This window comes from Coturnix japonica, chromosome 1 (genome assembly GCF_054131305.1).
Source record: "Coturnix japonica strain WE chromosome 1, WE-NBRP24, whole genome shotgun sequence".
NCBI classification, from domain to species: Eukaryota; Metazoa; Chordata; class Aves; order Galliformes; family Phasianidae; genus Coturnix; species Coturnix japonica.
The window spans coordinates 82,056,952-82,084,924 of NC_140663.1; the positions used below are offsets into that span (position 1 = coordinate 82,056,952).

The 27,973-nt window shown below is 38.2% G+C and overlaps 2 protein-coding genes across 9 annotated transcripts in view; one reads left to right on the forward strand and one right to left on the reverse strand.

The window, feature by feature from the left end:
* Positions 1-16,237, reverse strand: part of PROS1 (protein S) — a 32,351-nt gene extending 16,114 nt beyond the window's left edge. Inside the window, exons 1-7 of the mRNA XM_015878668.2 lie at positions 16,099-16,237; positions 11,886-12,043; positions 10,779-10,803; positions 10,371-10,457; positions 6,776-6,898; positions 6,492-6,614; positions 4,549-4,674 (exon numbers count right to left, since the gene is read on the reverse strand). Of these exons, the coding sequence (XP_015734154.2) occupies positions 4,549-4,674; positions 6,492-6,614; positions 6,776-6,898; positions 10,371-10,457; positions 10,779-10,803; positions 11,886-12,043; positions 16,099-16,177 (721 nt within the window). The 5' untranslated portion in view covers positions 16,178-16,237. The remainder of the gene's footprint in view (positions 1-4,548; positions 4,675-6,491; positions 6,615-6,775; positions 6,899-10,370; positions 10,458-10,778; positions 10,804-11,885; positions 12,044-16,098) is intronic.
* ARL13B (ARF like GTPase 13B) overlaps positions 12,037-27,973 on the forward strand; it is a 45,976-nt gene continuing 30,039 nt past the window's right edge. For 4 of the 8 annotated variants that reach the window (XM_015878699.3, XM_015878682.3, XM_015878725.3 and 1 more), the window contains exons 1-4: positions 16,784-16,894; positions 20,703-20,875; positions 22,511-22,581; positions 25,245-25,494. In XM_015878699.3, coding sequence (XP_015734185.1) covers positions 20,817-20,875; positions 22,511-22,581; positions 25,245-25,494 — 380 coding nt within the window. In that variant the 5' untranslated portion in view covers positions 16,784-16,894; positions 20,703-20,816. Of the gene's footprint in view, positions 12,550-16,783; positions 16,895-19,471; positions 19,533-20,702; positions 20,876-22,510; positions 22,582-25,244; positions 25,495-27,973 lie in introns of those variants that run through there. The other 4 variants (XM_015878715.3, XM_085526192.1, XM_032448118.2 and 1 more) reach the window with 3 other exon arrangements.

The following is a 27,973-nucleotide window of genomic DNA, read 5'->3' on the forward strand; positions in this document are numbered from 1 at the left end:
TTTTTCTTCCCACCCTTAGAAAGTATTCTAATGCCATTGAGCTAGCTTAGCACATTTAAATATGACTGCATTGTATGATAGGAACATATCAAGTCTTGTGGACTTGGCTACCAAAAGACAACGGATGCAATACAGAAACCTGTTGTTGACGCTGCTTTCTTGTTCTGGTGGAAGGTTTGATACATATCAGACAACAGTTCATAAGATATAACTGGATAGCTGTCAACTACTTGTGGATTGTTCAAGTTCTAATTGATCTTAGGTGCATAGCTGCAGAAAATGTTGCAAAGGAGACTTCTGCTTCAAATCTCTTCAAATGCATTACAAATTCAAAATCTCAGCTAAGTGAATAAAAGAAGTAGTTAATACAGAAATACAGCATCGGATGTTGCCATGAACTGATCTGACATAGCATTTTGCAGATGCTTTTGTGTTGCACCACCATAACTTGAAATAGTCTTATATAATGACTGTATAAATTCACTTGAGACTATGCCTGAAATTATAGATTTCAAATAACATTTGCCAGTGTTAAGAATTTTTCATTGCTTGAATTTGAGAAAGCTGTCCTATTAAAATGTGCTACTCTGAAGTACATATGTATGTAAATAGAAGCAAACTCCTGTATCTGTAAACTACAAACATTCTACTCATGGACTGATTCCTATTTCATTTATTTTGGCCTTTGTCACCTGTGGTATTTAGATGAGTAAGATATGAGGGTGGGTTGCAATAGTTAAAAGTTTATTTTGGAGCCTTATTCATACTTATTTCTGCATATGCCTGAAAGAAATTAGTCACAAATTATTCATGCAGCAGAACTTAGTTCTTAAGAAGTACTTTGCTGATTCAGAACTGAAATTTGACCCTTCTATTTCCTTCATCTACTGTTTGATTGCTTCTCCTTCATTTGGCATATATACTCCTTTCCAGCTCGAAATCATTAAACTATTTATGGTCTTAATGGCTGTTGTCCATCCCAATATCAGGTTGGTAGAAAGGGTTCTACTGTATAAGTCATTTCCTAAGAAATTCCAATGACTGGCAATGTCATGTCTATTCAAAACTCAAGACAACAGATCCATTGATTACAATGTCAAGCTGATTCTGTTGCTGGTTGTTTTTTATAATTTTATCAAACATATCAATGACAAATTCATACATACTATGCAGTAGGTAGGAAGAATGCTTTATCTGTATTTTCCAAAGCAAGCAGAATAGGTAAAACAAATTTCATTATTATGATCATCTAAAGATCATAAGAGGGAAAGAAATCCACCTAGGCCTAAGCATATGGAGAAGAGAAGGGAAAAAAAAGCCTATAGCCTGCTTCACAGTGAAGATATAAAACATGAAATTCAGCATCTCCTGAGAGGCATGGAAGTAGAGAGACTCTGGCCTTCCAGATGGACTTAATTCTGTAGAGACACTTTAGGAGGCATTGTTCCCTGTGGAAGATTCTTTACCCCTTCCAGCATGTGAACACTAGCCAGTACAAAAAAACAAAACTATAAGCACTGGCTAGCCAGTAGCAATAGAGTAAATCAGAGTATTGAATTCTCTGAAAGCAGTAGTTTGCTTTGAATGCATTCCTCAGACCCAGAGCCTGCAGACAAACATAAGCTTATGAAGCTATTATGAAAGCTTATTGCACACTGCTTGACAGATGAATTTCTATCATTAAATCAGTTACTCAGAGATCTGCGCTAGTCTTGGGGAGTGTAAATTTCCACTGCCAAAATGAACCTAATGCTCGTGGGTAAGGTCTCCCTCCAGAGAGTATGAAATTAGCAGGAGGACAGTAAGCTTCATGCGTAGTTATGAAAGTCACCTGAGTCAGCTGTTCTGGAATCCCTTATCAGACCAAATAGCAGAATCCCTCCATGCAGAGCTAATTGTCCTGTTCTATAATAATAATTATAGAAATGCTGAGTCAGGAGAGGATTAGATTTTTTTGGAGTTTTTTTTAATCGCTTTAAAATCATCCTTTGCTTCTTCCAAGTCGTATTCAATGTTTTTGTATGCTTCTTTGAGCTATTTCAAGAGCTTCTCGCAGATCTGTTCAAATAACAGTCCCAGATAATAAAATAGTCATCAGAAGCTCCTCAGACAAACCTATGGATCTGCTGCAGCACCCTTGGTTCATACAGCTGCTTTCAGTGAAAGACTGAATAAGTTGCTTTTGCTGAGTTGCTAAGATATAAAATCAGCCATGAAGGAGTTGCAAACGATGTTCTAGAAGAGAGCTGATCTATATACTGCTAGAGAAACAGTAATTTCCCCAGAGCATGAATGTGGATAAGCAGGGTTTTGTGTGTGTTAAACAATTCATGAGGGAAGGGGAGAGTCTTATTCCTCTCATTCCTTGTCTCAGACATTCAGAGCAGGTGCTAGGGAGGACTAATATCTGAAAAGCAGAAATACTCTCTCCTGTTTGATTAACTGGCTCATCCACTTCTTTAGAAATTCCCCATTTAGAGAAGGAAAAATAATATGAAGATAGGCATGCAAAAAAAATTAGATAGTTCTTTTAAAATATGGCATCAGCATGAGATGAGAAAAATATAAATTTGTATCTAAAGTGCTACGAGATGTATTGGAAAAGACTGGATTGTACAGATTTCTTCCTTTGCTGTCTTGCAAAAGATGGGAATGAGGAACTGTAGCAAAATTCTCCTGGGAACTGGTGGAAAAAACAATCTATTTCTCGTTATGGTAACAGTCATCACCAATATTATTATGTATAAATGAACTCAAACCTGATTTTTCTAGCAATTGGCCTTGACCACCAACATGCAATATGATAGCAAAAAACTAATGCCATTTAGCCTTTCTCAAAGGCTACATTTCTGTCTGTCTACACTATCCTGACCTTGGACAGCATTTGGTGACTCATCTAATATAATTATAACTATGTCTAAAAGCTTATTATCAGCACTGTGTTCCATACAGGAGTTAAATCTTTGCTGCTTTTATGTTCTCATCTTGTAACCTTCTGGGATTGCTGTATGCAAAAGAAAAATAACACTTAAATTCATATTGATGCAACCCACATATCTGAAAAGAGTAGTGAAAGGAATGACTGTTAGATAAACTACCATGAGTTCTTTCTCATTCCAGTGCAGGTAGCTCAAAAAGGGGCATAAAACTGTCAGTATCCCATGGTAACTGGATAAACAGCAGATGTCTGAATACGCAATTATTACCTTCATGGAAATCTTTGTCACAAGAATTCTGCATGGAGCAAAAGATTCATAACCAGCAACAAACTGCTTTTTTGTCTTTTTGAGCAATAAAATAGAGCTAGCATTTGAAATAAAAATCAATCACTGATGTTATTTTCTGTATGTGGCAGAATCTTTACCTTCGTAGTAAAACTCTAAAAGCTCATATTCTTCTTTTACAACTGAGACTGAATTCCTAATATGTGTACTGAAAAGAAACTTTAACAGAGTGAAATACATTGTAGGACAAGTATGCAAATACTTTCAATGCTTGAAAAAGTCACTATTTTATGATGGTTTTGAAAGAGTGGCTTCTTACCATTTTATCAAGTTATCAATAATTTCCAACTTTGCTGTAACTTACAGATATTTGTCTTGTGTTTCTTTCTTCTATCTCTATGTTTCAGAAAAGAGGGAAGTGTCTCCTAATGCAGGCCCTTCTTCCCCCCCCCATGACTCTTTCTGGACGTAGAGAAGTATTTTTCATTTTAAATGTTAGGTACTTTATACAATTGTCACATCCAGCCTAGAATTATCCTATAGTTTCCAACATACCTACAGATCTCAAGGAGGGATTAGACAATTGAATTTAATGTTATATTTCAATGGCTCCAGTTAAAAACTCTTTACACTAGTTTAAATTTAAAGGCATATAAAGAGAGACTCAGTCCCTTGCCGGGAGGGCTAAGTAAACCTAAACAGCCTATTAGATGGGTAATGATATTAGCGCTTTTTGGCACCAATAGATTAAGCTTTGTTTTCATTTTTGGTGATTATCTCCTTATAAATATTTCTGTCTCAACTGGTAAGAAACGGATGAATAGTTAAGTACTTTTAATTGCTTTCCCTTAACCTCTCTCAAGTTAGAGGTATATATTAAACTGATGTGAAATATTTCATCCTCACAACTCTAATGGTGCTTAGAAACAGGGTACAAGACACCCTAGATGCTAAATGCATTCCTCCAGGTTATTCAGAAGAAACTTGTTAGTTGGTTTGAGACGTTGGACCAGAAGTCCTATTTACTGTGGGACAGGTAATGTCCCATGCACTGACAAAATCATCTGGCATTACAGCAGGACGCATAAGAATATACTGTGATCCTCTAAGACTTCAGAGTAAGTCAGTGAAACTGTGTACAATGCCTGCAGTATAGCATGAACCCTTGAAAACAAGGGTTGAAGGGTTGAAACAAACAAGTGAGTCATTACATAGTAATCAGTGTATCATATAAGAGATGCTGGAGATTGTATAGCAGTAGATTAAAAAGTGGAAAGAAGTAAGGGAAAGATGAGAGGGAAGGAGGTAGGAAGAGAAGTCCTACCTTCACAGTTCTTGGAAGTTGAATTGTACACGTAGCCTTCTGCACATTCACATTCATATTTTCCCAGGGTATTCTTACAGACTGCTGTCCCACAGATGTTTGGATGTAATGCACATTCGTTTATATCTAGAAATACAAACAAGTTATTAAAAAGAAGTTACTCTTTTGCATACCGTTTTTATTTTCTAACTCTGACCAAAACTGTAAGAACACAGTAAAGCTGGCAAACTGTCTCCTGCTAGTTAGGTTTTCTTTGCTATTATAGCAGTTTATAACTATTGGAATAAAGACATCTGCTGACAGATGTTCAAGTTGCTCCTTGTCTTTTCATCCCTCAAATCATTTCAGTGTTTATCTTCTGTGTTGCTTCCTATTTTTCACTGTCAATGTGACAACTGGATACAATATATAGTAGAAATCTAACTAAATGTCTTGTAGATAGAAAAATATCCAATCCCTGGTAGTGCTTTAATTCCCACCTGCATGTGTAAGGCTCGTTCTAGTTTTCCCCATGGTTTTGTAGTAGCTGTGGAAATGGCACTGCACTGGGGCGAACCTGCCTGGGAGGACTCAAAACGTTTTTGAAGTAACAGCTAAAGGCTACTTTTTGTGAGTTATCTTGTGCACTTTAAATTCCTTGGTGTATATTTTAAAGTTGGATGTAATTAAACGCTTGAATCCAGTTTTCAAATGCCCTAACTAGTACTCTGATTAGTTTTCAAGTTATTTGCCAATCTGATGGTCTTTGAATAATCAACACCCAGATCTGCACTTACGTCACGACTGAAAATAGAGTAGAACTCCAGAAAAAAAAAATCTGAATCTAATAATAATCTTCACTAAGAAATTTTTTTTGAGACTTTTTTCTCTTAGTTGCTTGCTTATTTCACTTTGTCTGCTAATCATTGATTCTAGTGTCAACTCACTAAAAATAACTTGTTCTTTCTAAGCCAAGCATTGTGTTATAATAAAACCTTTGCAAAGAGTCAGTTACATCACTGGTCCAAATTGTTAAAGTACATTAGTGTATTTTGAGCTTCAAAATATTTTTCAAAACAAGATTTTTTCAACAGCAACCCAAGAACTCAGAGATTCTAAGCAGCCAGCTAACCTGTCTTCTCTATTTGGCATAACAGCACGCTACTTTTTTTCCCCCCTGGTATTTCCAGAGACATTATTAATTCACAAATATAGAGAGACTGAAGGAAGAAACAGTGGCAGATGACACTTAGGTCTGGCCTCTTGAATTATTTAACATTATCTGAGATGGTTGGCATGGTTCAGGAATAAAATATGCGATGTGAAAATGAAATGAGGTTGATCTTATTTAAATTAAGAAAGATTTGCTAATTATTTTAATATGTAGACTTTATCCAGAGTGGAATGAAATGCACAGGTCATGGTCAATAATAAATTGACAACTGACACATTCATGTATGGGGAAAAAAAATTATGGTGTGTGAGTGAAAGACAAATCTTTCTCTTCATGTACAGCATTTTCAGATTCATTAATAATTTGTTCTCTAACAAACACACAAACTCCCAAAAGAAGACTGCAAATTTGGAGTGAGTTAACCTAAGCCAGTGTTTGCCAGATAGGATTTTCACGATAACAATGTTAGCTGGTTGCAACACTCCATGTTTCTGTTTCAACATGATTAAAGGACATATGAAACTGGTTAGTGACTAAAAATTTTTTTTAACCTTAGTTGTTTCAACACTTTTGTTCCTTGAACTTGTTCACCAAACAGTTGTCCAAAGGCTTGCAGCACTGTAAGGTAGGATGAGCAGCCTGGTTGAAGCAGGCCTGCATCTTCCATTGGCAATGCCAGCTTTTGCTTATTTAGTGCATTTATGGAACTACTTGGTTAAATTATTTCCCCCATAGTTGATAGGCAATGGATTAATATGTAATGATACTCTCCTTAAGCCTTACTTCCTACCTCTGCAATCTCGTTTATTTGAGTGCATGAAGTAGCCATCCTCACACAAACAACGGTAGCTTCCAGGCAAATTAGAACAGCGTTGACTACAACCTCCATTGAAATCTTCACATTCATTTATATCTAGAAAGGAAAAAAAAAAAAAAAAATCTTTGCTCAGGGGAAAACATCCATTGACAACTTTATGCATGTAGGTATACTTCAAGATCTGATATTACTCAGCACTTGTAGAACCATAACCATGTTCCTAAGAATTAATATTGTAATGAGATTAGAGATTATACCTTCTTCACAATTCTCTCCTTGCCATCCTGGTTTACAGATGCATGTATATCTGGCTTGTCCATCTATGCAATCCTTATATCCATCTTTATGGCATGGCAGAGGGCTACACTGGTTTGAAATTTCTGCAGGATGAAAACATTAGAAGTTCTTGTTATTTGAGGATATTTCCCTCAAGGATCAGCATAATCTTTCCTTTTGTCTTCCGCAAGTACTTTTTACCTTTGGTAAAATAGGGAGAAGCTTGATGAATAAGATCAGACATTGATACAAAACTCTTACAATTAATTCTGTTAAGCCAGAATCTGCAAGTGAAAAAAATCTAAAGCCACCAGTATTCTTCATCAGACAGAAAACAACTAGAAAATTCACTAAACCACAATAATCCTTGCAGACTGTGACCAAAGTCTTGATACTAATTTTTTTTTTTGTATTAATGACTTAATTAACCTTTTAAAGAACAATACTTTGTCTCATTATGTTGACACAAATTTCAGTAGAAATTCCAAATTTTCAACAAGTACTCCAGAATAAATCCAAGAGCTTCATCTCTGTTCAAGAAACTGTACTGTGTTCATAGAGAGGCTTATACCTTGGTTTGTTTTGGCTGCCTAAGCCCTATGTGTAGACTTGATATATCAGTGTTTAATACTGTCACCTGTCACAAATATCAACTTAAATGTGGGAAAAAAAAAAAAAAACCACAAAAAAAACCACACAAAAAACAAGATAGTAAAAAGCAACCGAAGATTCTTTACGTGTGCTGGCAAGAAACAAGGCTCAAAATACATAGTTGGGACAGAGAACACAAGGCTATCTTTTTGCTATGCCCAAAATACGTAACTTCTTTAAACTTTTTCCTCTATTTTCATAATTTTTATCAGCATACTATGTAAAGTGTCCTTATATTTATTTCTCTTCAGCCTGTCAGTACTTTTATGGATTATTTATCACCAAGCTCATAGAAATCACAAAGATACTGTCTCTTCTTTAAATTTATGTTCTTGTACAGTTTTAGGACATCATTTCAAGGCATGTTTCCTATAAAGAAAAAGAATATATATATGAAAAAAGGTTATTCAAAAATAACAGGCAGAATGAAGAGGATTTTGGGATGCAGGCAAGTAAACCTGCAGACTGAAACTTGATGTGATTCTGTGTCAAAGACCTCACTGGATTTCTTCATGCTGAGCCCCACAAAACAGTAAGTTTAAAGTTCTGTAAGAAAGCTTAAAGAAACTGTTAGTATATTTGTCAATTAAATTAACTTAATATTTAAATTCTGCTGCAAGCAAATCCCAAAACTTAAGAGACCAGCCAAGCTCAAAAACTACACAGCATCTGTAGAATAGCTACCGTATTGCACTTGAATATTTATGTTGCAGACCAAAGGACTCCAGTTTCAGGTAAGATTTACAGAAGAAATTGCAAAGAAATAAATGGAATGGGGCTGATGTTTGTCTCTGTCACAGCAATTTCCAAAGGTAACTTGTATGACTACCCACGTTTTTTCTCTTGCTTGCTAATTTCTGTTGTTGTAGCTCAAGGAAACAAGTGTGTGAACTAGGCTTGGAACAAGCAAAGTATTATATAAATGACAGATGTGGAAGGTAACCTTGAAGTGTGCAACTGCAAAAAAAAAAACTGAGTATAAATGTTTCTGAGCAGAAAGTGGTGAAGGCCTATCAGTGAGTCTGATCTCACTGAAGAAGAGAACTGGGGAAGCTAATAAATTTAAAAAAAAAAAAAAAAAAGAACTGGTGGCATATATTTGAGGAGAAAGGCAAGGCAGGATGGATAGGACTCAATGGACAAAGTTGTTATGTCTGTAGATGAATGACTCGGATGTCAGAGAAGGGAAGTAATGCAGCAGGTACTTGCTTCAAAAGCAGGCCTAGCGTTCCTCTATTCCCAATCTGGGGCTCCTTCTGACCTTCTATTCAGCAAATCTTCCTGAGAAACATGTGTGACAACAACTAGATGTCATAAGATCTACTCAGCCTTCAGTGAAAAGATAGGTGGCAAGAAACATAATGCTGGTACCTCTATTATCTCCCACTTTAAGTCTTTGGTATCCAGAAGATGTGCCATGGTGATAAGTGGATAAGTGTAAGCATTGGGATTTTTTAATCGTTTATTTTCAAAAGCAATTAAGTATGCAATTATGTGAAATGATGTTTAGGAACTGGAAGCTATTTTTAAATTCTGTTTGCACTGTTATTTTTATTCTTTTATTTCCCATCTTGAGATTCACAGGACTTCCTGTATTGTTCTAAAGTAATTGTTATAATTAATTTTCTTTCTCATTAGGAAAATTGGATTTTTCATTTTGACACTATCAAAGCAATTTGGATAATTACTTAAATAAACACAAAACTTTTAAAATGAAAAAAATGCTGGATATTCAGTATGGTAAGATGCGTGAGTCAATGAAAATACATTTTTAAAAAAGTCATAATCCTAATGGGAATTAATTATCCTGATTTCTCAGCATTATCTCCTCAGAAATGCTCTGCATAAAGTCTTTTGAACAGTCAAGTCTTTGAAAAACTTGCAGAGTTTACACTAGCTCTCTTAACTTGTCCTTTTTCCTGTTGACTGACCAACAGTAACATGTTTTTCTTCAATACTGTGAATCCAAATGGAGGAATACAATAACAAGTTAACTAGTTGTTTTCAATGGGTAATGCAGAAACACTGTGCATTCACACAGCTCTGCTAATTTCTTTCCTCACAGAACCTCTAATGAGTGAGGAAGTGTGACATGAATGGGAGTACATTTTAGTTTGTGACAGCAGGCACATTGACTAAGTGATCTGGAAAATATGTTCATCCATGACCACATATAGTGTCATTATTAAGGATATTTTTCACTTTGTTTTGCTTTCAGTCACAAAAACAGGAAGAGACGCTTAAGAGTAAGAAAATTTCTCTGATGCATCTACGCTGTAAAAGTTTAAGTTTAGAGAGATATTTCTACAATGATGAGTAGGGAATGAGCTACTGATGTTTCCTGTGAATTTACAAGAAAACATACAGTTCACACTGGAATTATGAATGTGTGGGCATAAAACACTACATATTTGATCAGCATCATAAACTTTTATTTTGTGGCCTTCTTTTATCTTCTATCTCAGGTCTGAATTTTTCAGTTGGTGGTATTATGCCATTCATGAAGGACTACAGTACAACCATGTCTCAAAGAGTACATGTCACAAAGGCTGGTGGTCTCTGCCCAATTCATCAGAAAAGATCTGCTTGAAGGGCAGAGTCAAGTATAATTACTAAAGATATGGCAGAGTACTGAGGCCACACTAGGAATCATTGGCAAACTGGCATGGCACACACTTCTATGCATCTGGAAAAAGTCTGCCTTCCACTCAGCAGTTTGTTTCTTTTCTGCTATGTTCTATAAAATTTAAGAACAGTCACTTAGTCTGCAAATGCTTGTCAGTTTCTTTTCCCAGATAATTGCTTGCTGGAGTTAAATAGAGGCTTGTGCATTTTTCTGCCAAGAACAACTGTTTTCTAGACATGCGAGTGTGTGTGTATCCAAGTGTGAGTGCAGTAGGTAAAGCATTTAGCAGCAGCACTTACCATTGACACATGCCCTCAGGTCAGCGGGAGAATCTGGAGTAACTGCAGAAACCCTGAAAACTCCTGCTCTATAGGAGGCAAGGCAGCCTGTGAATGCAAATACATAGGATACAGGCACTCATTTAGACTGAAATTACAACAGCATATGCATGTCATCTTTAAAGACTCTCTTCTCACAGTATGAATTAAAATACTTGTCTGGGCATATTCAGGACAGATGATCACAGACCAACTTTCTTAGTGCCTTAGTGCTGGGATCTATGCACATCAAACTGCCAAGGAGCTACTATGCATTATAATCAGCATGGAAATCTTTTAGTGCTGTGGGCAAAATAACAAAACTAGCATTATCCAAATAGGAAGGGTAGTGAATGACACAGTAGAGTTGCTCAAGTTTCTTGTACTTACTTAAATACTTGGGATAAAAATACTCCTGCAGAAAGAAAAAGAAAAGGAAAGGGTAAGAAAAACTGAAGGTAGACAGAATTACAGCAAAATACACTGAATATGTTCTAAAACATATTTGTCTTATAACTATAAAAGAAGCAAAAAAGAAAATAGTTTGGATTCTTAATGATACAAATAAAACTTGCCATATATTCTGTTATTTAGGGTAAGATAGATTATTTCATAATACAGAACTCAGTGGAGAGAAAATTAAGGTTCTGCACTGAATTTGACAACTTCGAAGTGAAGGCAATGGAAGTGAATTGGATGCAATAACAAATTGGAGGTCAAAATGAAAATCTGAATAATTTCTCTTAGGATGGGAGGATCTTATTATTATTGGAGACAGAGAAGCCTCCTTTTTTATCTGCAGGTAAAGAAGGGAAGTTAAAAAATAGAAATTAAAAACAAAACAACAAACCTGAGAAGTTTATATTAAAGTGAAGTCTTGTTTAAATTGAATTTTTTTATGCACAACTGATTGTTGAAATTATTTAATTTTCTTAAATATTAACAAACAGTATCTCCAAATATGTGCAGTGTTATCAAAGACAGAACATAGAAGTAATACATTGCTTGCAAAACAAGAATTCAATTTAAGCACATATATTTTGTACATAATAGACCCTTTACAGGATGAAGCTGAATACAATATTCCTAATGCTAAATACCGTGCAGTGGGAATGGGCTGAGGAACAGTTATCTCCACTAGGAAAAAAGATCACAGTAATACATTCAGTCCCTTCATTAAAAGAGTTGCACTGCCATGCATTCTCTGTGTAAAATTTTAATTGAAGCTAACAGGCTTTCCGCACATGGAATGCTTGCTGACAACTGTGGTCTAAAACTGGTGATCCATATCTGAAATCAAAATAATATCTACTCAACTATTCTCTTTGCTTATATGTCGTTTAGTATTAATTGGTTCTATACACAGGAGACTTTCAGCCTTGGTCTGCAAGGTTTTGGTATATTTTTTTTATGCTTCACAGTGTGAATTCTATGTACTTCCAGAATCCCACTGCAAAGAACTACTATTTATCTCACAGATACTCATCACACACTTACAGTTTCAGGATTGTTTTCAAAGATTTCTCTGGCTTCTTCCTTGTTGCATAATTCTTCAACACACTCTCTTTCTAAATTTCCCTTTTTACTTTCTTCCATAAAAGAATTTGCTCGACGTTTCCTCGCCAGGAACTCAGAGGCATACTGGTGGGATAAAACTTGGTAGAAACAAAAGAGCTCTGTTATTTATTTTTAACTGCTGAAATATGAGACAAATATGAGACTCCTTTATAAATGTCTGAATTAAGTGATTACTCATGAAGTGGCTGTTTCCTACGTATAGGCACGATCATTTCAGGAATCTGTTTTAGGTACACGTTCTAGCTGTTTCTGACCAAAAAAACTGCAAAGCCACAACAAAAACCTCATGCAATGCTGTGCCTGAAACATAATTTAAATGCTATAATCACTCTTTTTTTTTTTTAAGCTATGATGTTGTAAACAGAAAAATGCTCTTAAACCTTTTCTATTACCTGCTTCCTTCACCTAGAACATTCTGATCCTATATATGTGATCAAAAATGTGTCTTACAGAAATCAGGATACCTGTTATATGTAATTAACACATTTTGGTTTTTCAGAACTACAAAGAATGTGACAAAGATAATGACGTTCCAAAAAATATCAAGGCCAACAACCTGAAGCGACATCCACATCTGACACAGGTAAAATGGAGTCCTACTTAACTTTTGTATTTCAAATTGATCATGTTGTGAGTCATTCCTAATCTTCACATATCTTATTACTGCAGTTTTATTGACACTTAGACAATTGGTGAAGAAATGAGTTCTGAAATTGTATTACAATAGAAATATATCCATTTGGTCCAGTGCTCTTTGAAGAGCACACGATAACACTAAATTAGACTGCCTCATTGATTTTATTTTTGGACATACCTTGTGATTAAGAGAAAAATGGATAAGCATAATAGGAAGAACTCCAGCTCACAGGATTAAAGAACATGGCTGGCAGATGCTTAACTAGACAGTATGGCACTTCTGCACCTTCCCTTCTTTTACCAGCTTTTACAAGTAACCTGTCTTACTAGTGTAACTATGAGAGGGTCGTGGTACCTACTGTGCAAATCAGATACAGTGTACTTAAATATTCATCACTAGTCTGTGAAGATCAATTTAAGTATAGTCAGTTCAGTGGGGTTTATGAGCTTGTAATACCTCAAACCAAGGGTACTTTTATGAGACATGCCAGCAGCCAACTGTCAGGGAATAGCCTCCCAAAGCACTAAGAGAGGAAAAACTTAAAAGGCCTTTTAGGAAGAACAGCTAATGATGTACAGAACTTGAAGGCAGAATGGCTTTCAAGTGACAGATGTAACTTAAAACCATAGCACCCTAAACACAAAGCTCTCAATCAAGTGATGGCAAACACAGCTGAAGCACTCTGAAGTGCTTCAACATGGACAATGACCTGATGAAACCTTTCTGTTACGGCATCCTAAAAGTATTTGATGCAGAATAAGACTATAGCTTCAAATTGATTTTCTTGGTGAATTTGGTAAGAGTAATCCTTAAGGTAAGGAAATAGGTAAGACTAAGTGCTCTGTTCTCAGTATTTGAGTACACATCAGCCTGGTTTCGGAGGATTCATTTCTTCTTATGTACACGATCTACGAGTTAGTCTTAATGGAGACTGGAAAGATCTCTGTAAGGTGAAGACTGATTCACAACAGTAATATGGCCAGGAGTTCAGTACAAAGCTCTGCTGGAACGTCTTGAGAAGCACAAAACTCATATATATACGATTATGCTGATACAAAAGAGCGTTCATTGGTGTATGTTACCACAAAAAACTAAGTAAGTGTGCAAGCAGAAAACCTCTTGCCAATTTTGTTTATGGTTAGCACCAGTGTAAGCTTCCTGATACAGCTTTGGGGCAGAGACTTCTGTGGTGAAGATGAGGCCTAATTCAAAGCTGACTTTAAATGTTCTTGTTTTGACCATCATTCTCATCTCAATTTTTAATAAATAATGAGCAATAAAATTCCAAGTAAGTACAGTGCTATATAGTGATATATAGTGTTATATCTGCAGGATACCAGATATAACATTACCTGCTTTGAATACTGCGCGGTAGTGGAAATGGGCATATTCTACAATACAGCCTCCATGAATACTTCTTTAAGCTTCTGAGTTTAAATGAAATGTCTTATTGCAAATTTCACATGTACAGACTTAGTAGTATATTTACTGTTTTCTCCTCACAAGGATCAGGACAGGACTTTTAATAGGGAAAGAAAAAAAAAGTCCTCCCTGCTGTTGCTGCCAGTTTGATTACAGGAAACTCCAGTGAACTCCTGACCCTGCCAAACCAATAGTTAACCCTTAAGAAACTTGGTGTATTTTATTTAAATATCACTGAAGCCTCTTGGAAATCCTGGCTTCAGTTTCAATCAACAGGCTCTGCACAGACACAGTGCAGTGTCTAGTTATCAAACGCCTGTTTAAAAGCAATACTCTTGATAAAGAAGGAGAAAAAGAATGAGAGAATAAGACTTGAGTGGTTCCTTAGAGCTAATTTGTAGTGCACAGATAGCCACAAACCTGCCTTAAGTGGGCTAGTTCAGCACAGCTTAGAGCTCCTTATCATATATGCTGGTTATGGAAAGCCAATGTAGTCTAGTACTGCTGTCATAGGAACTTCACATACCCAAAATGATGAATAAAAGCTAAAACTGATGATGCTCTAGATAGTGGAATTGCCTTATTTGTACAGCTGTTGCACTGCAGTCAACTCCATAATTAGGATCCTAGAGTCTTTAGAAATGCATATCAGTGACATAAGCTTTATGCAACCAACAAATTAAAGCCAACTAACTGCTAATGTTTGTCTGTTCTGTCTTGCCCAAAAATTAAACACCCTTATGTTGCACAACATTTATAAAGCTTGCAATTAGTCCGGCACTGCTTGCTGCTGCATGTCATTACAGATTAACATTTGTATAAAAAAGAACAGTGTACATATGATGCCTGCTCCAGAAGTAATGCTCCTATTTTATGATGTTGATCCATGATGTCGGAGACAGATGTTGGTCCTATAGCAGTAGAGGCTGAACCTTCTCATCGGCGTTCCATCACATGTTGTTGCTGTGCAACAGATGGGCAGTCTGACAAAATGCCATCTGACATGGAATTATGTATGAAACAAAAGCGTGTCAATGAATTCCTCCCCATGGGAAAAATGGCACCCACTAGCATTCATCAACACTTGCTGGATATTTAGGGAAACTAAACAGTGGATGTCAGGTAGTAGGTGGTGCAATTCAGCAGTGGGCAAAGTGACAGTGCGTCACCTCCACTGGTGCGGATGTTTAAAAGCAGAGCATGCAGGCCCTTGTTCATCACTTGTTTCAGCCTATGCTGAAAGAGTGTTTTGTAGCTGAGAATTTGTTCCATCAAATAGCATTACTGTGCTCTTTCTATCTGCTGTCATTTTCACATAAATAAGTAGGCATAAATTTGAAATAAAATATATAAGTTCAGTATCTGAAAGGGCCTGTGAGAAACAAGGGAACACACCTTCAGGGTCTGATGTGATGGGACAAAGGTAAATGGTTTCAAACTAAGAAGAGAGATTTAGATTGGATATAAGGAAAAAGTGTTTTACTATAAGCGTGGTGAGGCACTGTAATAGGTTGCCCAGAGAGGTTGTGGATGCCCCATTCCTGGAGACACACAAGGTGAGGCTGAGTGGGGCTCCCAGCACCCTGATCTAGCTGTAGGTGTCCCTGTTCATTGCAGAGAAGTTGGGCTAGATGGCCTTTAAGGGTCCCTTTCAACTCAAACGATTCTATGAAAGCATTAGAAAAGCAGGAGAAAAGAGCGTATCAAAAAAAGCCTATTTTTAGGGCCAGTTCAAACCTAATTTCTAAAATGAACTTTCATCCCTCCATACTGTTCTCCTAGCCTGAATCCCTGCCATTCAAACAGAAGTCTGATTAGTAAACATTAGTTTTGTCTTCTGCCCGTTTAATCATTAGTAAGACACGTCAGAAGCAGGCTTGCTTTCAGCCCTAATTCTGGTTGCCCCAGATACACCACTGTATCTAAGAGGTCCAAGCGTAAGGGCTCCAGAGCGGCCCTACAGCCCCCACCGTAACCGCGAACCGCGACTCCGAACGCGCAGCCCCCAGCTGGGGGTGGCTCCGTGTCTCGGGGCAGCGTTCCCCCACCGCCCTCGTCCCCCGCCCCACTCACAGGTCGCGGCCTCCGCCAGGGCGACGACCACCGCCAGGCCGGCGAGCAGCGGCACGCACCGCCCGCCCCGCGGCCTCATGGCTGCCGGCGGGCGGCGGGGAGCGGGCACGGCGTCGGGACTGCGCGACGGCTCCTGTGCGGGGTGGCGGGGCCGGGCGAGCCTCTGGGGGCGGGAGGGAGGGGCAGCGGGGCGGGGGGGGGAGGCTGGGCCGAGGCCGACGGCCGTGCCCGGCCCGAGCGTCAGCAGGGCGCCGGGGGGCAGCGCCAAGGCGACAATCGCCGGCCACGTCCGGCTTGGGAAGCGCGGCGGGCGAGCTCCGCGGGACTCATCGCCGGGAGCTGCCGGGCGGCGGGGCTTCTTCCAAATGGGAGCGGGACGAGAGTCGCCCGCCGCGTAGGGCACATCGCCGCCCGGCCGCCCGCACCGGGGACGAGCCGCACACAGCTGGCCGCGCCTCCTCGCCCCGTATGGGCCGGCCCAGCGGGCGGTGCGGAGCGTGGTGCTCCTATTGGCCGAGCGCCGTCCTGCCTCTCGTTCCCGGCGCGGCGGTGCCTTGCTCCGCGCTTCTCCGTCTCCGTGAATTTTGTCCATTTTCCCGGCCCGTTGGCGGTAACCACGGGTTACCGGCCTGGTTACGCGTCCCTACCGATGGGGGCTTCCGCCAATGGGCGGCCTGGCGTTAGCGGGACGCGGGGCACGTGACCCCGGCGCGGCGGGTCGGACTGCAGCCGCCCCCGCAGGAGAGAACCGGCCCGCCCGGCCCGACTAGGCCGCACCGCTGCGACTCCATCTCTGGTAAGTGTGGGACCTGTATCGGCCGCTGTGTGTCCGTAGCGGCAGCCTGGGCGTGAATTAGGCTTGTAGGTGTGGGGAGAGAGCTGCTTCTTTACTACTTGATCTAGTAAATGTGTATGTTGATCTAGTAAATGTGTATGTTTGGTGGCCCTGCTAGGCAGGGGGGTTGGAACTACATGATCCTTGAGGTCCCTTCCAACCCGGGTCATTCTGTGATTCTGTGATTCTTCTAATGGGTCGTTTTAAAAACAAGTGTGCTCCCGCAGCAGAGGGATCCATCCAATTGGATGCATCCAGTGTTTTGAGTATGTCTTAGGGCAGCCTGCTCTTTGAGAAGAAACGAGGTAGGACTCGGACTGCTCGTTCTGTAGTAGTTCTTTATGTGGTGATCCCAGCTGTCTACTTGCACAAATACTTACGTGCTTTAGACTTGGGAGAAACAAAATAGATTACTGCATTAACTCTTGTCACTCTAGATTAAGATCAAGAGCTACTGAACAAGGCAGGTGTGATGTGACCTAAAGCCCAACTGTGTTCCTGCTTGTACTTTGTGTGCCTGTTGACTACGCTGAAGTTTTGGCTGATGTGATGGTATTCAGACCTGGGTGAAGTGTGCTTCCATCACTGCTCAATTGCTTGGCTGGCTGTTCAAAACATAATGCAACTCAACTAGAGCTCTTTGTCTTTATTGATAGAATTCAAACAAGTCAGATAAGGGGACCTGACAGCAGTCTTTCAATATTTGAAGGGGGATTATGAGAAAGGAGAGAGTGCACTTTAGCGGGGTCTGATGTGACAGGACAAGTGGGAGTGATTTCAGACTGAAAAAAGAGAAACTTAGATTGGATTTAAGAAAGAAGTTTTTTTATGGTAAGGGTAGTAGATGTGGGTGGTAGAGCAGGTTACCCAGAGAGGTGGTGGATGCTTGGAGACATTCAGGGGAGGCTGGCCCAGGCTCTGAGCAACGTTATGGAGCTGTAGGTGTCCCTGTTCATTGCAGCAGTTGGACTATATGGCCTTTTAGGGTCCCTTCCAACTCAAATGATTCTAAGAAGCAGCGTAGCAGGAAATAGTTAAACTTTCTGAGAAGGGTAAGCTTAAAATGCTTTGCTTAGTTATTCTTTAAGGAAGATGAAGGTTTGATATTGCAATGGAAAATTCTCTACCAAGGGCAGAATGCTTCATGTAAACTCTTGACAGTGAATAATCTAAAAGATACTTTGATGTGGAAATAGAGGAATCTCTTAATCAGATGATTTTGAGTTTTGTAATTGCTGGTACTTGGTACTTTGGATCACATTACATATGGGCTGCTAAGTAGCACTTGATCTTAATCTAAAATTACAACGGTCAATGCAGTTATTTATTATTGTTTTCTTAGTTTCTGTGGTAATTCTCTTATGTTCTCTTACCTAAAAGTTGAATCTTTCGCAGCTCTTGTCCCTGATGCTTCTGCTGAGTTGCTACCTAAGTGTTGTTATATCTTAACTATACACTTCTATCAGTTTCTGAGCTTGTGGGTTTTGTAAAGCTGGACAGCATGTGTAACATGGGAAGAGATTTGTTTAAGTGGTGACATTTGTGTCCTGAAAATGAATTTGTGTAGTCATGTTCTCAAGATTAACTTTGTTGGTACTTGCTTGTTGGTCTAGGCACTGTATTCCATGTCATGAGTTTTCTTGGAGGCCTTTATAGTTGTTCAGAACCTGGTATTTATATTTGGAATACTTCTAATCATCTTGTTCTCTCAAGGAGCTTCTCCGTTCCTCACACACGAGTCTTGTAGAGAAGCTGTTCTCAGGTGCAGTGTAAATATTTAAAGAATATCTGTTGTCTGCTCTGGAAGAAATCTGATCTGTTTGTGATATTAAATGATATCAGACTAATACAAAGGCATATTTGAATGCATCAGCTTTGTAAGGTCTAGAGTCTTCAATTACAACCCACATAAATTATGTAAACTATCATTCTGTGTTAGAGATAATGAGTGTTAGGGATAGCTTCTCAATTTTTCCCCACTTTGATTAGTTTAAATTAGGAAGAAGTTTAGAAAGTTAAACTTACTCAGTTTTCTACTTCCCTTGAATGTGGCCTAGTTTGAGCTTAATTATCATTTAAAATAATAAAAGAATTATTTTGGTTAAAAAGGGATCTTTGAGAAAAGAGCTTCAGGAGATTTGCTGTGGCAATTCAAAGCATTACTGCTGTCAGATGACATCGAGTTAAGTTACCAATAGAGAATAACTATCTCTGGGACAGCCTCTAGAGGAGAGATTGGCATGTTATTAACCACCATCGTCTGCCCTTTGAGGTAGCACAGATATTAGTTCTCTATTCAGTGTGTTTCCCTCCTTCCCCCTTGGCAAATGTCTGTGAGTAGAGTTGATGAGTTGGGCCCTATCTGTGGAGGTTGCTGTCCAGTACAGGTCAAGAGACATGTCGGATTGTGGGATGCCAGTATGTGCTTGGAGTGAGTTACTGCTGTACGGTCCTGGTTCCCCTGCAAAAGGCTCATCCTGCCTTGGTTTAAATAGTTCTTGTAATACACAACTGGAATACTGTGTTATTTACCTCCAGGTTTATATCTCCTTGAGGGAATTTTCCTGTCTACAGTGGCTGACCAGTGGATGTCAGCACAGTAAGGCATAGCTAATGATGTTGACTATGTTGAAAAGGAGTGTTTTGCAGATAACATTTATCTCCTCCAAATAGTGTTACAGTGCACTTTGTTGTAATTTCCATGCAAATAAATAGGAGGCATTACTTTTGGAGTGATCCGCGTATAATATGTTGAGCTTAAAACTATCATTCCTCTGATGGTAAGGCAGAGTGGGAAAGAGAAAAACCTTGATGCCGTGTGATCACTGTTCAGCAACTGTGGTATCAGCAGCATTTTAGCAAAAAATCTAAAGCTCAGCACTATGCTATGAAGAGAATATACATCACAGCCAGAGCCAGTATAGCACGCTAGGAGGAGCATAGTGACTTCAGAGCTATGCACTAACATTCATCCAGGCTTGCCCGTGAAGGACTTTCCATGGATATATTTATACTGCTATTTTTCATAGTAGTACTGTTGTAGCTGAAGTGACTGAAGGTCTTCAGTAGCTTTTTCATCTTTGGGTGTTTGACTGCAAGGTTTGTGTAAGCCGTGCTGTTTTGTAGTTAATAGACATGTATGCAATCAGGCAGCCCATATTTTATTCCACAAAACAGCATCAGAAAACAATATTCTGTTTCTTTTTCTTACACTTGGAGGGTAGAAAATGGAATTGTAAGATGACAGATACTTGATTCTACTCTTTAATTTAGTGAAAAGTAGTATGCTGAGTTACCTGTTCCTCAAGGTACCCTCTAAAGAACCCAGTTTCCTTGATGCATAAAAGAAACTGATGGTAAATGAATATATGTAGCAGGTATGACATTTTGTTTGCATTTAATGTCTTATTGTTTTATGTTCTTAGGCCTTACTTGTGCTTGAATTTGGGTGTTATTGCATAGCCAGGAGCACTGTGCAATGCAATTGCTGAACAGGCACTGAAATTTCATAGCTTGATGTGTTGTACTATTCTAACTTGCTGTTTTCCTGATGTGCACAGATCTTGCATTATTATTTTGTGTAAGTGCTGTGGTATTGCTACCCAAACAAGGGCAAACAAAGTGCAAAAGGGTGAAGGATGCAGTGGGGCTTTGTTGGGGTTTAGTGTAGAGATACTGAATAAACAGGTTGCTGCTGCTGTGTGCTGTGCATATGGATGGTTTGTCTTGGTTACACATTGGGACTAACTGCATTTGTTTTTCTTGCTAGGGGTGACAGGTCAGAATACCTGGGCATCTACAGGCTCCCGTTCTTCCTGCATTGGTCTGACCTGTCCACACTGTTTCTGAAGCTTTCAAGGCTCTGGATGGCTAGGGAAGAGAGATGTTCAACCTAATGGCCAATTGTTGCACCTGGTTAAAACGGTGGCAGGAGCCTGTCAGGTAAATATGTGAAAGTATATATATTTTTTTTCTATTTCAAGATTTTTTTAAACTCCAACTGAGAATCAGCGTGTGTTCTGGACTTAAAAATGTTAATCACTCAATGTAGGTAATGTAGGTACTTTGTTTCTGACTGAAAGTATAAAGTTCAAAATACCATCCTTTGCATACAGTTTCTTATGGGGAGATGCTAGAATGTTTATATAAAATTTAATCAATTTACCTTCTCCATTTTGAGATTTTGAAGTATAGCTGTTAAAATACTGTGAGGAGTATACCATACCCCCAGTGTAATTCTAGTTTTTTCTTTCAAGTAACTTAATGCTTCATTTTGTGATCAACTTGGTGATCTCCTTCTAAAATATAACCGCTATTCCATTTTTCTTTTTTAATGTCAGTTTTATTTTGACATGCTGCATTATTTTCCTTCCAGTCAGCAAAGATGCACAGACTTGATTTCAAACTGCTTACAAATTGGGAAGGGAAATAAGGGATACATCACTTTTTTTTTTTTTTTTTCTTTTTTCAAAACTTCACTCATATGGAAAATTCACTCTTGTATGCTGGGAAAGTTGAGATTTTGCTGACCATGTTGCTGCTTAGATTGACCTAAACAGCTTTTTGATAGAAGCTTTTTTTTGTTGTAGACAGTTGTAAGTTTATAAGTGTTTGTGGCTGTTCCAGTTACAGCTTATGTTTGAAGTTTGATTTGATATGATCCTGTTGTTCATTTTTAGGGTTTTTCAGAGCTTTTTGCCTATTCTGAAGAATGCAGATGAATTATACTTCATGTATGATGTTATTATAGTTTCAAAACTGGAAATAGTGATGCATTTAGTGTTGCAATGCCTAGGAGCATAAAGTTTAGCAAATTTCTTGTACTTGTTTTAGTATTCATGAATTGGAGGAATAATCAAGGTTTATACATAAGTGTATTTTACCTATGGCTTTACTTAAAGTCTTGTCCTAATACAAATTCTAGTCTGTGCACTAATTTGAGTATACAGAGTGTATTAGTTACAACTGATTTCCACATATGCAGCTTCAATTGTTCATGCTTGGGGGGGGGGGGGAAAGACATGAATACCAGAGCCACATAGCTTATAGTTTCCTATGTTGTCAACCCACTTGTTTTTAGTTCTTTTATGGTGTTGTTCAGCTTCACTGGCTGATACAGAAATTGCTGGTATAAGCAAGACCACAGTTTTGTCTGAGACAGAGATGATCAAAAATCAAGAATGTGGAAACTAACTGAAAGAAATTACTATAAACACTATGAAAGAAATATTTATATATATATATTTATATATATATACAGTACCCTGAAATTAAAATTTAGTGGGCAAATATAACTTGTCTCATGTAACTTAAAGTGCAGTACTGGACTTCTCGTTTTGTACCTTGTTCTGGTTTGACTTATCCAATGGCAGATACACAAATGTAACAATGTCTACAAATTAGATATTTTGAGATTTATTCTTTCAACTACTTTGTGGGAAATCTTATACAAATGTATCTAAAAACAAACAAACAAACAAAAAAAAAAGCACAAAAAACCCTCAATAAAAAAAGTGATATCTGACAAGAAAGAAAAGGACTTGAAATATCTTTCTCTTTTTCTCATTCTTTTTGGAGGAAGGTGACATTAATAATGGTGGGTCTTGATAATGCTGGCAAAACTGCTACAGTCCGAGGAATTCAAGGAGGTAAGCAACTAATTTATCATCTAACTGTAGTGTTGAAATAGTATAATTACTTGCTTTACATCGTTTTCATCTAACACGTTTCTCCATCTCTTGATTTATCTCTTCCTCTCATTGTACGTTGTTGAAATTAAATTTTTGGTGATTGTGCTCTTCTCTATGAGTCTGGTAGTAAACATAAACAAGTTGCAGGCTCCACTATGTGCAGAGTTGCAGGTAAGTAAGGGAAAAATTAAATGGTCTTGTATGGAAACATAAAGATCCTGATTTTTGAAATCTGGCACATCGTGCTAGAGTGACATGAAAAAAGTAGGTTCTTCAAGTCATGTACATTATGCTCTGGGGAAGTAGTAGAGGAAGCTCTACTTTTTAACCACTGTTGTTACGATAATGTTGGGTGAGCTTAGTGTAGCTTAACACACCAGCAGCAGCTGACAAGCAGCATTGCTACTGCTCAAGGGTAATAGTATATTATAGAGGTGATGTGAATATAAGGGAGAGCTGCCTCATAAGACATTGACCCATGCAGCGCTAGAGCCTTTGGTCCATTCGCATAAAAACTTATTCCTCAGGGGCATTTTTAATTATTTTGGAAATCTCAAATCATTGTTCAGAGTACCTCAGTACTTACATGCCATGAGTACACCTCATGAGTATTGTTATTGTGCAAAATGCAAATTTGCAGCAGAATCTTTTCCAGGTAAGTGTTCTTGTTTTGTTTTTGTGAGCATCATTAGCATGTTCGTGAGTGGGAAGATTTTTTTCTTGGGTATTTCAGCAAATAGCTGAAAGAAAGTTGTTATGTGATTTAAATAAAAGAAAATATAGGAAAGATACTCAAGTCTGTAGGTAATGTTCTCATTCACAGTTAGTTTGAATTAACATTAAGAAGGAGCATATTAAGTTTGATCAAACAGAACCTGCCTTTCATGAACCCACTCTGGCTGGGCCTGATCCCTTGGTTGTCCTGCACATGCTGTGTGATTTCTGATATGAAATTAGGAAGAGGCTAAACAAATGAAATTGCATGTGTATGTGTATAACATAAGCAATAGTTTTAATGATATATTTTATATCATTTTCTTTTTGTCTCCAGACAAGCAGTAGCAGTTTTGTAGGCACTTTCTTCTGTGAGAGACCACTTGATTTTGGAGGGTACTTAGCACTGCCCAGTATCACTTTCAAGCATGATATGATTTGAGATAAAACTTGTGCTTACGAAAACAATAATTCTTTAAGGTGCTTTTTTACTCACGAGATTGAGATTTTTTAAAAACTTGCATCCTGTTTACACAAGAGACTTCTCAAAATTGTTTTGACAGACTTTGTGTCGACTTTCTATTTACGCGTGTTATGCGTGTTCAGTGACTTGCTCAGTTATGAATAAAGCTAGGAAAGAGCTCACATTTGTGTTCCAGAATCTTTACTGTGAAAATGTGAGTATTATTTAGCCTTCCGTTCTGTTTCAAGATCAACTTTAATGCCTTTATCAGCTAAAAATTCCTGTTGTTTCTGAAAGTTGTTTTTTTTTTTGGGAGGGAGGAAAAAAGAAGGTATGAATCTTCCTAAAGAGAAGCTCCATAAAACAGTAGTTCTGACTTCTGTGGCTATTTCCCAGGGCTTGAAATGTGTTTGCCTTAAGGAAAAGAATAAAATTGTTCTGTGACAGAACTTGCAGAGCTTAGAACCTTCAAGTGTTTTTGTTTTTCAAGCTTGGAAAAAAAGGTATCATAACCAACAGTTACAGTTGGTGAGTTTTAGCAGAAACCATCTCCAAATGTATTTTGGTTCTTAAATGTGGGCAAATCAACTAGTCAGTAGATATATTTGCCTAAATGGATTTGCAGCTTATACAACAGATGCTGATTTTTCACACACACTGCTTGTTGTTGAACCCTGCAGTACAACAGGAATGAACGTTTCAACAGTATCACCTTAAATTCTGCATCATTAGTAACTTTTACCCTTAGCAAACCTTCTTGCTCTCATTGTTCTCTTGTACAGGCAAGTACAGTGAGTACAGTTCACAATGCAAAATATTCCTCAAAACAAAGACTGAATTTTGAAGTTGGAATCTTCCACAAGCAGGTGTTCCATTCTCTTGCTGGAGTGTTGGCCTAAGCTGCTCTGGTGAGGGGTCTATTCTGAATCCTCATGTGCAGTGTAATGAACACATTCTCACTTGGAAGGCTTTCTGGGTCATAATACATTGACTGTTTTGTTTTGCATCTCAGACTTAGTTTAATACCATACAGTTGCTGTATACTGTTCTATACTGTTTGGATGGGAGCACCTGGGATGGAACACATCTGTTATTAAAACTAAAAAAATACAGCAACGTTCAACAGTGGTATTAAATATAAAATAATGCCAATTTTCCTTTTTTTTTTTTTTTTTTTTCTTTTTTCTTCCCCGGTGCTTCTATCTCAATTGATGTAAAATAATTGATCGAGAGTAGTGTGTTAATATAAAATTTCCTGAGGAGAAGTAAAATATTAATGTAAAATATGTGGTTAGCAACATGCTGTCAAGTAACATTGAAAGCTTGTTCCATGTGTTTAAAATATACAGTTTTTTTTTTTCTGCAGAAATTACAATGTAAATTCCTCTTTAAATGACTAAGGAAACTTCAGTAAAAGGTTCTTCTTCTGTGATCTCTCTGACAGAGTCTCCTGAAGATGTAGCACCAACGGTTGGGTTTTCCAAGATTGACCTTAAACAGGGACGCTTTGAAGTCACCATCTTTGATTTAGGAGGTGGAAAACGAATTCGGAACATATGGAGAAATTACTACGCTGAGTCATATGGTGTAATATTTGTTGTGGATTCTAGTGACATTGAAAGAATGGAAGAAACAAAGGAAGCGATGACTGAAGTTTTAAACAGCCCTAAGATAGCAGGGAAACCCGTGTTAGTGTAAGTAATGTTTGTAAGTGTTTTCTTAGTAATCTGAAATGTTGTAGATTATGACCTTCAGTATACTGTCTGATGAAGTATGTGTGTATGGTATGTATATAATGTACACTAACAGTATATTTTAGCACTAAACAATACTGCAATTAGTTGTACGGTTTTTCTGACGTATTTGCTTCTAGTAGTTAACAGAACCTTTTCTTTCTTGCTTGCTTCCTGCTTTCCCTCTTGCGGTGTATGTGGTGATATACTACTAAGACCATTCACTGCATCTGATGTTATACCTTTCTAGTTAGTCTTTTTCAGGGATATTTATTTTTCTTCTCTTTCAACGTTCACAAAAATACATTGAATTTTTTCATTCTTAGCTCTTAAAGATTTAAGTAATTCTTCAAATGATATGGTAGGTTAAAGGCTGTGCAAATCTGAAATGACAGCTCCATGTAAAAAAGTTGTTACTAAAGGCTGCAGGGAGACCTCGCTGAAGCTTTTCCAGTATGTGAAGGGAGTTTACAAACATGAGGGGAATGAACTTTTTGCGTGGGTAGACAGTGATAGAACATGGGGAAATGGTTTTAAACTAAAGGAAGTATATGTTTGGTGGCCCTGCTAGGCAGGGGGGTTGGAACTTCATGATCCTTGAGGTCCCTTCCAACCCAGGTCATTCTGTGATTCTGTGAAGGGACATTTAGATGAGATGTCAGGGGGAAGTTTTTTACCGAGAGAGTGCTGAGGTTCCAGAACAGGCTGCCCAGAGAGACTGTGAATGCTCCATCCCTGGAGGTGTTAAAAGCCAGATTTGATGGGTCCTTGGGCAGTCAGATATATCTAGTGATCTAGTGGCTGCCAACCCTGCCTGTGGACAGTGTTTGTTAATTGGGTCTAATTGTGACTAAACCAAGTTTGTTAACGTTATTTCCTTCTTATTGACCCTCTCCAGTCTAACCGTGACAGAGCAGAATTTGCTTTTTCAGTATCTTAGTTTTGTGAAGGGATCCAGTTGTTCTTCAACTACTTCTTCAGCTTTAACTGTGAGAAGTTAGGGCTTAAGTGCTTAATCAGTCTTTAATGTATATGGAAATCTGGATAGATAAGTTTTTAGGCACCTCTACTGAAGATTTACATTCAGCAAAGGTAGAGGAAAAACTGCTTGCTTATTTTCTTGAAGTTATGAGAGTTTACCATCTTAGTTATGCAAATCCCATTGCAAAGTATAATTGTAAATTGATATAAATATCTATTGATTTATATAATATTTGATACATGGTGTCATCATTTTACAACTTTTGCTATTGGTATTCCACACCTTGACATCATGTGGAGCACAGAGAACAACTACACGTTCCAGAGGACCTCACAGTTAGAGAGGGAAATACGTCATAGAAGCGACGCTCGCTCTCTCTCTCACTGCCTGGCAGTGGGTGTAGGGGGTGCTTCCAAGCTGTGCACCTTCAATTTCAAAGTGGGCTTCTCGGTCTTCAGAAAACTCTCTCTCTCTTATTTTACTTGATTTATTAGCCTCAATTTCAATTAGATTGTATTATATTGTGTTATCTTGCATTCCGATATCATAGTTAGTAAAATAAGTTTTCCTCCTTAGATCATTGCCACTGCTCTGTTTGTTTCCTTGAGGCCAGCTCCCATCTCTCTACCCCTTCCCCTTTTCCCTTCCTGTTTTTGGGGTCGGGGCCCATGGGCCTACTGCCCCCCTTTTGTGGACATGGATTGATCTAGATAACTCCGTGACACATGGTCACTACGTTCGTACATGGAAATATGCTTATTTGTGCATATAAATATATGCAACTACGGGGTATGCATATGTACCTGCATTTGTACATGGAAATGGCACTGTGAGGAGTGGATATCTGAGAAACTAAAGAGAAAAGAAGCATACAAGGAAAATAAAAAGTAAGTAGATGTGAAGTGATGAAACAGAGAAGTGTTGTTGATACCCTGGTGCAATTAAAATCTGGAGGGTGTGGAGCCATCAATCTGACTCAAAAAAGCTGATACAAAAAGTAATGAGTTTGATTCTTATATATTCCTTGGTAGCATCTTCTGTCTGGATTTCATTTCAAGTCTTCCAGGCCTGAAGTGGTAGCAGCTGAAACACTCAGGTTAGCTATCAGTAAGTGTAGAGTATCTGGCATATGTAATCTGTAATAATTAAACTATGCTGCAGTTTAATTCATAAAGGGAAACTAAAATGGTGATTGATCTAAATTTTTCAAGTACAGTTAACTCTACATACCATATTGTCCTCTTGTGTGTATTCCATATTCATTTTAGGTACTAAGGGCATTAATTTTTATTATTTCAGGCACCTGTCATATATTCTTAAATTAGGATTCTAGGTTTATACAGAACAACAGAACTTCATAGGATCATTTAGTGTTCTGGAGAACCTCAACTGGTTTTTCTAGCCGTTCCTTTAGCAGGCCTCACTTGATTATTCTGCAGTGAATCTGAGCTGTTGCTG